Source organism: Bicyclus anynana, chromosome 7 (genome assembly GCF_947172395.1).
Source record: "Bicyclus anynana chromosome 7, ilBicAnyn1.1, whole genome shotgun sequence".
Classification (NCBI taxonomy): domain Eukaryota; kingdom Metazoa; phylum Arthropoda; class Insecta; order Lepidoptera; family Nymphalidae; genus Bicyclus; species Bicyclus anynana.
The window spans coordinates 8454776-8469182 of NC_069089.1; the positions used below are offsets into that span (position 1 = coordinate 8454776).

At 35.6% G+C, this 14407-nt stretch overlaps 2 protein-coding genes across 2 annotated transcripts in view; one reads left to right on the top strand and one right to left on the bottom strand.

The window, feature by feature from the left end:
* LOC112055844 (synapsin) overlaps positions 1 to 7174 on the top strand; it is a 123086-nt gene extending 115912 nt beyond the window's left edge. Inside the window, exons 11-14 of the mRNA XM_024096155.2 lie at positions 526 to 622; positions 971 to 1138; positions 1764 to 1983; positions 2880 to 7174. Of these exons, the coding sequence (XP_023951923.2) occupies positions 526 to 622; positions 971 to 1138; positions 1764 to 1983; positions 2880 to 3082 (688 nt within the window). The 3' untranslated portion in view covers positions 3083 to 7174. The remainder of the gene's footprint in view (positions 1 to 525; positions 623 to 970; positions 1139 to 1763; positions 1984 to 2879) is intronic.
* Positions 7175 to 10028: 2854 nt separating this feature from the next.
* On the bottom strand, positions 10029 to 13514 carry LOC112055926 (piercer of microtubule wall 1 protein). The gene is made up of 3 exons (XM_052882363.1): positions 13304 to 13514; positions 11389 to 11475; positions 10029 to 10748 (listed from the first exon to the last, which is right to left on the bottom strand). Exons 1-3 carry the CDS (start codon positions 13458 to 13460, stop codon positions 10621 to 10623), a joined length of 372 nt encoding a protein of 123 aa, XP_052738323.1. The 5' UTR covers positions 13461 to 13514; the 3' UTR covers positions 10029 to 10620.
* Between the last annotated feature and the right edge of the window lie 893 nt (positions 13515 to 14407).

Sequence of the window (14407 nt, forward strand, 5' to 3'; positions counted from 1 at the left end):
TGTTTAGATTTAGTTAACTGTGCTGTCCCAAATTCTTAAAATGGTGACCTAAATTATTATTTTTTTATTTATTCTCATTAAAGTACTGATGAAACTTAAGTATAGGAATTAAATAATAACCCAGTTCTACAAAAAAAAAAACATAATATACCTACCTACCTAAGTTACCATCCACTGTATATGTAATGCGATTTAGCGTTCCCATATGACACCATGACAATCATAGCAGTTTATGGTAAAAACAGTATCCATTATCTTTTAAGTAAAGTAATATCTAATACTAGTAATATCTAATAGTAATACTAATATTATAAAGAGAAAAGATTCGATTGTTTGTTTGTATGTTTTGAATAGGCTTTGGAAAAGCTGAACCGTTTTGAAAAGTTCTTTCAAAGTTGGGAAGCTACACAGTCCTCGAGTGATATAAGCTATATGTTATCTGTGTATTCCTACGGGAACGAGAACCACGCGGGTGATACCGCACGGCGTCTATTAGTATATTATATTAATATTTGTATGGTTTAGGCGCAAGTCCATATCCGGTAATTGGAAAACCAATCAAGGCTCCGCCATGCTGGAAGCTATTGGCATGAACGACAGATATAAGATGTGGATCGATGAGGTAAGAAACACTTTTTAATAATAAAACATAATATATCTATGAGTATTAAAACAGTTCTCTAGAAACGTGCTTTGTTTGCTGAAAAAAAAAATTAAAACTAGATCATATTTAATTCTAAATAGACTACATGGGTGGAAGAATAACAAAACACCCCAAATTACGGAGTTTTATTATTTTTCTTTCTACCATAACATTATGAAGGTTTCACATTAATAAATTCCCAATAAAATGAAAACGCATGTCCTTTTAATTATATTTTTTACCCGACTACGGCGAAGTCAAAAGGAAGGGTAATGATTTTGGCAGTCTATGTATATACCTACTCGTATGTTTATAATTATATTATAGGTGAGCGAGATATTTGGTGGTCTGGAAGTGTGCGCTCTGGAGCTGGTGGTAGGCAAGGATGGGCGGGAGCACATCATCGAGCTGAATGACTCCGCCACCTCATTCATGGGCGACTCGCAGGAGGAGGACCGGCGCCATCTAGCGGAACTTGTCTTTCAACGCATGCAGGTACATCTCCTCTGAATGTCGGAACCCCCACCCGGATTTATTATCTGGGAGGAGAAGACCTGCCCCCTCTGAATGCAAGGTCATCTTCTTCCAGATACAAATTCAGGTGTGCCACGAGGTTAAATGCCTTCTTGTCTATATTTATAAAAGCTGAAATTTTGGTAGCATATACTCCTACCATAAATGAGTACAACAGGCAACTATGTATGTAGTTTGGAACATGGTAGTTTTGTATGAGTAGCAAATTTAAAAAATTCAGACACTCTATTCACATCATCATCATTATCAACTCATATTCGGCCCACTGCTGAACTCAAGTCTCCTCTCAGAATGAGAGGGATTAGGCCAACAGTCCACTACGCTGGCCAAATGCAGATTGGCAGACTAAATTATTTACATAAAACCCGTAATTTGTTTATATTTTCTTCGAGATGAAACGTGAAATCATATCCTCAGTCGCCGGTCATTTAACCTCGTGATAACCCATTGAAAAACATCGTTAAATGGTAAACTTTAAGGGTCTTTAATAAAGGGTTTTCGTATAAAAATGGCTCTGAAACCAGCAGCCTTTCATCAAAGGTATATTACAGCTTTTAATCAAATGTAAATGAATGTTAAATTCCAGGCGGTTTGCCGGCCCGGCCTGACAAAGACCACATCCCGAAGCTCAGTAGCGGGCAGCGGCGCAGCGTCCCCCGAGGAGCGCTCCATCGCTGGGGGCCCGCCCAGCGCTCCGCCGCCTGCGCCTCTAGCCACGGCGGCCAGCATCGACCGCCCACTGCCGCCCATACCGGCAGAGCCTTCGCAGCCACCGCCGCCGCCGTTAGCTCGCCGTGACTCGCAAGGTATCGTCAAAGACCTATCCATAATAATAGGTACTAGCGAAAGCCCTTAGACCTATTTAATCCGGCCCTAACGCAAAATCGGTTCTTAGTGGATACTTTCTAACTATAAACTAAATCCCTGGCAAATTTCAGCTTTGTATATCAAGCGGTTTTCGAGATTTCGTGATGAATGAACCTTTCGCATTATATTATATTAAGATTATAAAGTGATAAAGTTTGCCATATTGTAGGGGGTAATCTCTAAATCTACTGAACTGAACTGGAGCATTTTTACAATTGATTACTATCAAGGTATTTTTCCGTGAGCAGCTTTATCTTGATGAGACGCTCAACTTTTATATTTACGAAAATTTTTGATTCTGGTAGCTAACTGGGTTACCAGGTAATAATAATTTCTGAGCGTCGGAACGAGATAATGGACCACGCAATTTGTAAGACATTATGGCTGTCAAGTTGTATAATAATTAATAAAGCTACTGTAAAAAAACAGCTGGTTAGTAACCACTTTTAATAATCTCGTTATTGATACAAATTGGGAGGAGGGGAGTTTACCAAAAGTAAAAATGCTCCACGGATCCAGTCAGTCGGCTATCAGTATTTTCTTGTAAATATGACTTAGTTTAATTATCGAAATCAGCTATCAAAACCTAACTACTTACGAGTACTTCTCGTAGATTACCTACTGTCGAAAAGAAATACAAAAGTCAAATATTTTTGTGTTGGTTCATTTTTCTTCCCAATGACAATTCTGATTTCTGTTGTATATAATACTCACACTTGCCTGATTATTGAAATACAATCCTTAAAGTTTCCAATGGATCAACTGTTTGTACAAGTTTCATTGTTTCTAACACATATTAGATCCATGGTTTCTGATAAAATCTTTTGTATATCAGCATCACAATCATCGACCGTGTCATCGGCATCAGCAGCGCCGAGTACAGCCAGCAGCTCCGCTCCCCCCACCCAGTCGGCAGCCGCCACCGCGCGCAGCGGCTTCGCGCGCCAGGGATCCCTCAGTGCCACCCTCACTGAAGACGCTGAGGACACCATGAAGAACCTCCGCAAAACCTTCGCCGGGATCTTTGGAGACATGTAACACGATCCTAACATCCAGAACAGCCTTCCGTAACACCTTTGAGAACCACCTGTAGCGCTATTCTTTAACGATGTTTTTACAACTCGAATTTATGTATATCCAACTCTGTTTAACACCATACTAAAGATAGAGAGAGATTTACAGGCGAATTCGAAGCAAACACAGTCGATTTAAAAAAAAAACATCGTCACAGAATTAAAGCGCTGCTGCACGATGTTCTTTGTAAAACAAGTAGCTATAAGTCAGATCCTAGTGTTTACCCCGTCACAAAAATGACAGGGTGTCATAAGTTTGACATTTGACGTTTGGCATACGTGTGTGTGTGTGTGTGCGTCTGAGCGTGCATGTGTGCGTGCGTGCGTCTGAGCGTGCACGTGTGCGTGCGTGCGTTCGTGACTGCGTGTCTCTCTGTGTGTGTATGTGTGTGTGTATGTTCGTACATGCGTGTGTGTGTGTGTGAGGGTTTGTCTAATCGTAGCTCCCGAACGGATTAACCTATTTTAATTAATTTAGGCAAGATGGCCGCCAATAAATTGGAGTGTCGGGCTGCTTTTTTAACATTTACATCAGAAATAATATCGCAGACACAAATCACAAACAGTCTCGAATAAAAATTCAGAATAAAATAAATTGATTAGGATTCTTAATGACAATTCGAAAATGCAGAGTAAGGAATGTTAATATCAGATTTGGCTTATGGCTACTTTTTAGGGATTTTATATCGGTGTCGTAATACTAAGCTTACAGAAGGCAACTTGAGAATACTGTAGCTACCTTAATATGCGACATCTTCTTAGTTTGAAAAACCACATTGAACATTGTATTCAAAATTGTTTCAGAGTTATCCTTGATTTCCACGTTTAGTTAATATTAAGTTTGTTTGCCTATAACATTTAACATAAGAGAGTGTGTTGAAACTACTCATAAAACTTTTGAACAATGCAAAAGGTTCAGAAAATACATTTTCAATGACAGAAGCCGTATTATGAAATAGGTACAGAAAAAAAACAAATAATAATTAACATTAATATTAAAATAAAAGTAGGCCAGCTAAGTAACAATATAAGGAAGGCTTACTTGTTTTTCTTTTAAATTTTAATATGGTTATAGCCAAAATATTAAACTAATCAAAGAAGACAATTTCAAAGTACCAATTATTATACCAATACCAAGTGCGATAGAACATTCAAGTAGGGTCCTACCTAACACGTGAGAAAGTACTTAATCGCTAGTGATTTACTGATAGATCAATAATAGTTTATAATTTATTACAGTATCGTGACCATAGATTGAACAATATCAGTTTTCGCGTCAAATAGTATAGAATTTTACAAAATATCAACAGAATGTGTAAGGATAGTTTTAATGTAATATAACGATAGATTTTTTACAATAAGTTTAATAAATATGAATCAACTGAGCTACATTGTGATCAAATCTGTTCAAAGCGATACGCATGTCGAGAATGCGTTTCGTCTAATACTAGAAGTATATAAACCTTCCACTGTAGCAAACTGTCTTATTTTTACCAACCACAAAACGTTTTGTACGTTTGGGGTAAAATTATTGTTTCTCTGTTTATGTCTTACACTATTTCCCTGTGCATTTATATTACTTTTTACTATATAACCTCATTTTAATTTCGCACTTGTTGTATCTTCCCTATATCTCTCTAGCAAGCTGTTTTGTCTTTCTCGATATGAGCTGCAGTAGTTTCTGATATGATATATAAAAAATCAGCATCTCTACATAAATGTTGTTATGTTTTACATATCGTTAGCATTAGACGCTTTATATCTAATCTGTTAAATCAAATTAATTAAAGAATATCAAGTACAAAATGAATAACTATTCCTCAATTTCATCAAATGTTCATCTATATGAACATGATGAATATGCATATAGATGAACATTTCATTCATATGATGAATATTCATGTTGTGGCTTTCTTTTACTCTGATCTTAAAAAACTGCGATAAAGCTTACTGGAAGCTTCCTTCATGGACTCTAAAACCTCTAATTTTGCATCTAAATCTAGAATCTTGCAGACTCCACTAATTTCCAAATAACTTCCACGATCTCTTAGATCGTATAAATTAAGAATATTTAATGAGAAGAGATACAATTATAATTATATTGTCTTCTTACATTGTCAGCTTCGAGAAGCTTAATCGCAAAGAGGTTTTTATAATTAAGTATATTCCAATTTACGAAGATCGAGAGAGCATAAAATTAATATGAATATGTATTCATGACGTGGTTGTTGATAACTGGGGAGTAAGCAATGCTATTTAAGACAATATTGTTGAATGCAAAAGAATATTCCACATTTTATATATCTTATTACTAGTTGTATCTCGTAGTTATAAGATTAGTATTGTTGTATTTGTGTGTTTCTCACGCAATGTCTTTATACCTACACTAGTGAAGCTTAGTCATTTTAATAATGTTGACGCAATTGTTTTATCAATGACTGTAAAGATTAAGTAGGTACCTAATATCATTCGCAAATTAGCAATAATTTTCATTTTGTAGGAAACCTTTGAACTATATGGATTTGTATTCCAAAGTTCTTTAATATCAAGATCTGAATCTGTGTTATTTAATTCTTACCTACCTTACCTACGATAGCGCTTTTTCTACTAATAACTATCCTCAAAACATAAGCTTCGTGATAAGATTTATAATTAACCATTTGATCAAATTTGTATACATTTAAATGAATAAAGTAGTACATTTTGTATTGTTAGTAAAATTTGATGAACTTTAATTTTAATGATGATGTGCAATCTACAATCAAAATTTTCTTTTATTCATCAATTGTTACCGTGTGACTTACAACGAATAATAAAATAAATGTATTGCGATACTGAGTACCAAACAAAACTAAAAGTAATTCTTAATTAAAAGAATTTGAACGCTAGAGAATCTAATTAATAAAAAAGTAATAGATGTCTACCGAGGCCTTGGCATTTGTATCGTACATCCTAAACTAAATATTACTTAGATTATATTTATACATGCACATGTAGAAAATTTTTGACACTGTACCCATTAGCTATTAATAATAAGTGTCTACGAAATGCGCAATTAGATGACTATTAACATAAATATAATATACCAAAATATAGATAAAGCGGTAACGTTAAATATGATTGTAATGTCGTTGAGTTTTGTAATGAGTCAATAATAATTTTATATTAGACTGTTCTGCGTTTATTGATAATAAGATAAATAATATAAACACTAAATATAAAGCTGTTGTTGTTGTTGCTAAACAAGTTATACATTGTGTACCTACTCATATGGGAAACGAAAAAGGTCTGTTGCGATATAATTATAATGCACCTAGGTGTTTAAATTAATATCATAATTGTATCGCAATGATCTTCAGTTAGTATAAATAGGCATGGCATGTCACAATCATTATATATTAGAAACGTAACACGAGTTGAAAAAAACTTTGAGTAGAATGTGGATAATGGTTATTAGACCATAGTCAATAAAATAATCATAGACAACCATTTTATTAAAGCTGACAAAATTGCAGCTTATAAAGAAGGTCTCCCAAGCTTCTATTACAATCAAAATACTCAAAAAGTTAGTATGTGATTTGACTGTTACAAAGAAATATCACGTTTAGCTGTAACTTGTGGTCATTTTGAGGTCGGTAATCAATTCACATTCTGTTCAAAGGTAAAATAATCTTTATGGTTTAAAACCTTATTACATTTAATTAAAAAAAAAAAACTTGAATATGATACAGAATTATTATCGACACTGATAACAGTTTTGATATAAGACCTGATCTCGATAACAATGATGTATGAAAATATTTTTTTTATTTTATTGTTTGGGACATAATTATATATTATACCCAAATAATATTTGTTTGTTTAATTTTAAATTATTCTTCGGAATAAACATGGCAATAATTTATAAGTGATATAAAATTATTTTAGAATTGTTTTAGATATCACGTGGCATCCATGTCTATACGAAAGTAATAATGTAATGGAATTTGAATGCATGTTAATCTAATACTAAATATATATTACAAGTAAATAAATACCTCTTTTGGTAAGTCGGTAATCATGATTGTTTTAATATTATTATCATCCCACTCACAATTCAAAGTAAACCTGAATCACAACTTCATAATCATTGAGGAAAAATGACGTCTTCATGGAAACCACTCTGAATCTGAATAGCAATTAAATTCTTATGGATGATTGCTCTAAAAATTTATTAAATATTTAAAAGAACTAGAAAATAATAAAAAGGATTGACAGCAATGCTAAGCTTATTAAAAATTGTTGTTTAAGTTAATTTTTCCTGAGTAGCTTCATATCAATGATAATCAATATTTTTATTTACAAAAATTCTTGATTCTGGTAGCTATCTGAGTTACCAGGAAATGAAAATTTCTGAGCGTCAAAACGAGATAATGTACCACGCAATTCGTAGGACATTATGGCTGTTAAGTTGTAAAACTATGAATTAATTAACAGTAAAACAAACATTTGGTTAGTAACAAATTTTGATAAACTACCCTCCTCCCAACTTGTATCGATAACGAGGTTATATGTACTTGTATAGGGCGACGGCTAGTAGATTATACGAGTATATAGCCGACGAAATCAAGGAGGTTACATTTTCATTCATTAGGTACTGGCTTAACCTCAAGCCAGTGTTTGGAAGTCTTTACAAGAAGCCTATGTCCGGCTGTGGATATACCTACATCGACTGATAATGATGATGTATGTTTCTAATAGAACTCCATGACGCTTTAAAAACGTTGTAATATTATTATTCTACCGTTAAACTACATTAAGATCACTTTGGTGATGAGATACCTATTCATAATTTTAATATTTGTTTTTATTTAATATTTGTTATTCATAATGATAAATTTATATTACAAACATACGAAGTATGATATAAGATCTAATATAGTAAATAGGTAAGATTTGATTTTTTGTTACGATTATGTTCCGAAACAACTGGACCGATCTTAAAATATCTTTCAGTAACGGAAAGCTACATCGTCAGCGAGTAACATAGTTTTTCCCACGAAAATAGAAACTCCGCGAATGAAAACGCAGATTTGCTATTATAAAATAAAATGTTATTAGAAAAAAAAATATTTCAAAATTGTAATAAGTATCAAAGTAGGTAAATACAATCAAAGATGACATTAAAAAGACAAATGCAAGATTACATGAGGTAGGGAGAGGGTAGGTATCAGCGGTAGCCGACAGGGTCCATGCCGGTGTTCAGGCTGTAGTTGCGGTACATCCTGGCCGCGGCGAGCCGGTTCGTGAACTTCTGTCCCGCGGGATAGAAGACTGATGTTACCGAATAGTAACCTAAACAAATTGGACAATAAGAATAAGATACGCTACAAGATTTATCTGGTAAATAGGGTAGAACTAGCATCGACATCGTTATAGCTTTGCTGAAAAGACTCCCATGATATACAGACGACAGGGGACGAAGGAGGTGTGAAATCGTGCGCGCGGGGCAGGGGCTGGAACTTGATGGCCTCCGTAGCGCAGTGGTATGCGCGGTCGATTTACAAGACGAATTCCCTGAGTTCGCGAGATCCCTGGCTTTGCCAGGGATCGAACTTGACGTTTTCTTAATTGGTCCAGGTCTGGCTGGTGTAAGGCTTCGCCCATGGCTAGTTACCACCCTCCCGACAAAAACGTACCGGCAAGCGATTTAGCGTTCCGGTACGATATCGTGTAGAAACTGTCGGAGGCGTGGCTAGAATATACTTGTGCCTCTTCCAAGTAATCCCGCTTCCATCACTTCAAGTGTGATCGCAGTCAAGGAATAACCTAACATAGAATAAAATAAAAAAAGCAAATAAAATAATCGTAAAGAAAGAAATAAATCCACGAAGAACGGCGGAGTTGAAATTTCGATATCTCTTTCGTCTCAACGCAACGAAATATCGCTTTCTATCTAGTTTAATAGGCATTCTAATGCAGAATAGCAAGCAAAGTCGATTTATATAATAATGTCGATAACATACGTACAATAGACCAAATACAATTTGGAAATGATTCCCAGATTTTTATTACTCTTTCTTAAATAGACCAAGCTAAATACCAATAAAAAACAGAGATCTCAGACGAGTACATAAGTTTTAAGATTCACTGTTAAAATTATAGTTACGCTATAAGCCCAGGGGATTTTATAATAACGCACGCCACACACGGTCAAGTTTACCGTCAAGCCTGCAGCGCGCGTAGGGTGAGCAATAAATAAAACAAGCCTATTCTATATTTTATGTGACCATACGCGATATTTTGATATTTCTTTCTTGTGTGGCTGGCGTAAAGTTTAAACTTCGGTTAGCCCATCGATTGCGCTAGAGCAAAGTATCCAGTGGCCAAAAAATTTTGGCAGCTTTACTTTTTCATAGGTAAGTGGCAATAATCCTATACTGGCCGAATGCCAACTGTTCTCGAATCCTCCGTGGACCTCCAAAGCATTTAGTTAGCCCTCATTCGCACGAGAGTTTTTTTAAAAAAGTTCTCGTACGATCTCTACTTTTCACAGTAAAATCTTTTATCTATAAAATAAAACAGTCTATAGCTTGGCAAGTTGATGACACTCACATGTTCGGGTGACGGGGAGGGAAGGACTGCGTGGGTGTGAAGTCGTGCGCGCGGGGCAGAGAGGCTGGAAGTGGGGTGCATCGGTTGTGAGTTTACCTGTCATCGCTACCCGCCTCCCGGCCCCCGCGGACCATCGGGAGTGTTACGAACGAATTTGCCAAGCTATAAACTTGATTTTCGCACCTATTCCTTCTACCTAATAGATCCTACGAAACTCTGGAATCGACTATCGATAAACAACAGTTTATAAAGGTTAAATAAATATAGAAGTATAAAATAAAACTCTCAATTTTAAACAGAAGCATTTAATTTGTAAACATAAGTAAACTTGCACATACCTTATTTAAACTTACAGAAATAAATAATATCTTATATTAGGTATGTTTAAAACTAAAACATAGGTTAACATAGGTTCTACTGAGCCATGATTTTGATATACGAGTAGGTGCACTTCTTGAAATTAAATAAGACTTACGTTATCAACCCATATACGGCTCACTGCTGAGCTCGAGTCTCTTCTCAGAATGAGAGGAGTTAGGGCAATAGTCCACCACGCTGGCCCAATGCGGATTGGCAGACTTCACACACGCAGAGAATCAAGAAATTCTCTGGAGTGCAGGTTTCCTCACGATGTTTTCCTTCACCGTTTGAGACACGTGATATTTAATTTCTTAAAATGCACACAACTGAAAAGTTGGAGGTGCATGCCCCGGACCGGATTCGAACCCACACCCTCCGAAATTGGAGGCAGAGGTCATATCCACTGGGTTATGACGTCTCTCTTCTAATAAGACTTACTGGAAACTAATGCTACACCAACTGTACGTAGAGATACAGAAAGAAGTTTTTAATATCAATCATGGCCATTTAAAATAATGAAAAAAAAAAGAAGTATGCATAATTTTCTAGTTAAAACGTTTGTCGGAACTTGTCCATCTCAGTGTTGAGCGAATAGTTGCGGTACATTCCAGCGCTCGCCAGGTAATTCGAGAAATGTTGATTCTTCGGGAAAAACACGTTCGGGATCGAGTGGTAGCCTATAAAGCATTTGTATTGATACCGTTAATTTGGAATTTAACAAGCTTTTTGTACATACAAATTCAAACGCATAAAAAGATTCTGATCAAAAAGTGACTTTATCGCTCGCCAATTAAATACCGTCCATTACTGCTCGGTTCTATTTTATACTATTGTGTAGAAAAAATCACGCGGAAAGATAAATAATAATTATTATTTTATTAAGGAACTTTCCCAAAAATCCTAATTTTCCCAAAAATCCTGAATCCGTAGTGAGAATAGGTAAAAACTTTTTTTATTATAATATTGTGTAGCCAGAGCCATGTGGCACGTCGATTTTCTTTTTACAAACGCTAACGCTTATAAAATTAAAAAGTGTATGGGAATGACATTTACTATCAACAGGTCACGTGATCAAGTTGTCGATCGGATCTATAACTCCCATACATTTTGTCAGTTTTCGAACCGTTAGCGTTTGTAGAAAGAGATTCGACGTGCCACAGGGCTACCGGCCCTGTTCAAAAAAATTAAAATCCTCACAATGCTGCGAAAAACGAAGGAAATAGGTTACGTCTACCGTAATATAATAAGTGATAGTGGCGCTCCCAGAAAAAAGACTAAGTAGGTCTAACTGGTTTAAGAAAATTTATTTAAGATTACCTGGTGGGTACCATCCATACTCGCTTGCCGAGGTTCTGTAAAGAGGATGTCCTCTATTGGTCTGACATCCATACCCGTTAAACCAATCTGCAACCATTGAATAAATTTTAGAAATATCATCTACACGTGATATTATAGCCAATAATATAACATAAAAGATTTTGATGGAAAACAATATCCATTCATAGTGACCTACTTTAATCTAATATTAGCTGCAATCCAATAGTACTTAGATTAAATCCTCGTACGTTGCGCTACGCTTAACTCTGGCTTAATTAGAATAATATTAAGGATGTCCAACAAGCAGGGACGTAGCTAGAGAGCGCGCACGCGACTGGCGGCGCCATTATGACAAAAGATAGATAGAGATAAAGATAGATAAAAGATAAATCCGATTTTGGCCACGCGCAAACTTATCGTCCCCTAAGGACTGCGATGGGACATGCTATCAGATTTGTCCACTATTGTTTAGAAGACGGAAGTTTTAGAAAAACTGAAATCGTCATCAGCTTAATAATTTTGTTGAAAATAAAGCTAAAATTTCGTCGCTATCAACCCATATTTGGATCACTGCTGAGCTTAAGTCTCCTCTCAGAATGAGAGGGGTTAGGCCAATAGTCCACCACGCTAGCCCAATGCGGATTGGCAGACTTCACACACGCAGAGAATTAAGAAAATTCTCTGGTATGCAGGTATCCTCACGATGTTTTCCTTCACCGTTTGAGACACGTGTCTATCTAATTTCTTAAAATGCACAACTGAAAAGTTGGAGGTGCGTGCCCCGGACCGGATACGAACCCACACCCTCCGTAATCGGAAGCAGAAGTCATATCCACTGGGCTATTCATATTCTTTCGTGAGAAATCTTTACCCTATACTGACTAACTAATTTTAATACAGGGCAAGGCACGCTACGCCACTGTCAACAAGGTAGCTATTGTATGTAATCTATTTAAAAAATAATATCGGCAACTTAATGTTTTAGAGAAAAACATCTTTAAATCAATAGACAGTACGTGCTGCCCGCATACTGCATGTTCTATCTATACTTAGTATGTAGGTAAGTTAGTGTAGTAGTAAGTTAGCGCACGTACAGTACACACCCACATAGGGGTATAGCTACCACGGATCAACGACACCATCTACATGGTAAATTGGTTGTTTAAAACTTTTAAATAAATACTAGACCTAAGCACAGTACCCTTATCAGAGCTAAATTCTACCTAATTAGATGTACCTATCTTCTCTATTGAGACGTGATAGACTCTATCTATAGGATATGACCTCTGCCTTTGATCCTAAATCCGTAGTATCAGCTGATATGATGATGATGATGATGATGATGATGATGATGATGATGAAAATAATAGAAAAAGAAATGTAATTTATTCTTTTCAAAACTTTAGGACCTTTTAAGACCAACATAGTTTAAAATCAATAGTTGCCTTGCCTATACTTGTATGATAGGAGCATAGTATACTGATAAGCTTTCAGCTTTAATAGGATTTAAAGGGCTGAAAACGCAGGCTTTCGAGTGAGCCTAACTTATAGTTTTAAAACCTTAAATCGTATTTTGTAAGCAATAAAAATTAGATAAGTATATTCTTATAATTGTAAAACTTGAAACAATAGCTTTCGGATCGAACCTTTTGGTCGCGTGACGAGCATTTCCAGAAGACAATGGAAATTTTGTTCATTTCATAGCGTGCAGTATAATGCGATGAGCATAAAATTACAATTAATTATTTTCAAAAAGAAGAAAAACAGAATTACTTTTTTAAATATTAATCATTAAATGAGACGAAAATTTAAAGTACATACCTACTAATGATAATAAAATAACTCAAAGTCCTCCAAGGACTTTAATTACCAACCTACCTTAATCCTTAAAGTTCATTACTAATTTTAAACTTACGAGGGTGCTCAAATCTTTTTGGTAGATTGCAAGTAGTAAGAAAATCCGAAGTCCTAGGTTCACGTTTCTTGATTTCCTGTTGAAGACTTGCTCTGTCGACGCAAGTCGCTGAACAAAAACCCGGCTGATGTTCTTGGGTCTGATCCCCCTCACTCATGCTTATAAATGATAGATTTTTAAGAAACACAAAGTAAAAGATAAAAAATGTTTCACTTCTGAACACCAATCGTGTCAAACTGGTGACCTGGTGACAAATCGTCACCATGGTAACGTAAATAAATGTTTATCTATAACTATAATCTATTTATTATATCCTGTTGGCTGGTAACAGAGCGTAGATACATCGATGTCGATGTATTACTTTATAAGTAGGTATATCGATATTTCATCATCATTAACAACCCATATGCGGCTCACTGCTGAGCTCGAGTCTCCTCTCAGAATGAGAGGGGTTAGACTTTAGACCACCACTCCCAATGCGGATTGGCAGACTTCACACATGCTATCATAGGTCCATGTGTAGGTATAGGTGCGTATTACTTATAATAAATCTGTAGAGAGGTCAATTCAGTACATGAAATATATTTCCAAAATAACTATGAGGAGGTGATTAGTGATCGATACTGATGCCAAAAATGCAATCAGTTTTTGTTTTTTGTCTGTCTGTATGTTCGTTATAGAAACAAAAACTACTCGAGTTCCAGATTCGGTCCTCACTTATAATAAATCTGTAGAGAGGTCAATTCAGTACATGAAATATATTTCCAAGATAACTATGAGGAGGTGATTAGTGATCGATACTAATGCCAAAAATGCAATCAGTAATTTTTTTGTCTGTCTGTCTGTCTTTCTGTCTGTATGTTCGTTATAGAAACAAAAACTACTCGAGTTCCAGATTCGATCCTCACGTACCTATTGGAGTATTGTCGTATAGGCAATTCGCTAATTGCTAGAGAAAAAAATAGGTGAGTTAAGAAATATATTCTTGTACTAGTTTATGTACTACTTACTGATGCATAGGTAAATTAAAATGGATAAATAAACGCCACAGTAGAGCTACTGAAAAGTACGAAGTTACTTATCTAAAGAACAACTTACAATGCG

Coding starts and splice junctions, on each gene's coding strand:
- LOC112055926 (XM_052882363.1), bottom strand. CDS start 13,460: ATGAGTGAGGGGGATCAGACCCAAGAACATCAGCCGGGTTTTTGTTCA. Junction 11,476..13,303: donor AAAAAGATTTGAGCACCCTC/GTAAGTTTAAAA, acceptor CAATGGTTGCAG/ATTGGTTTAACGGGTATGGA. Junction 10,749..11,388: donor GTATGGATGGTACCCACCAG/GTAATCTTAAAT, acceptor AATGCTTTATAG/GCTACCACTCGATCCCGAAC.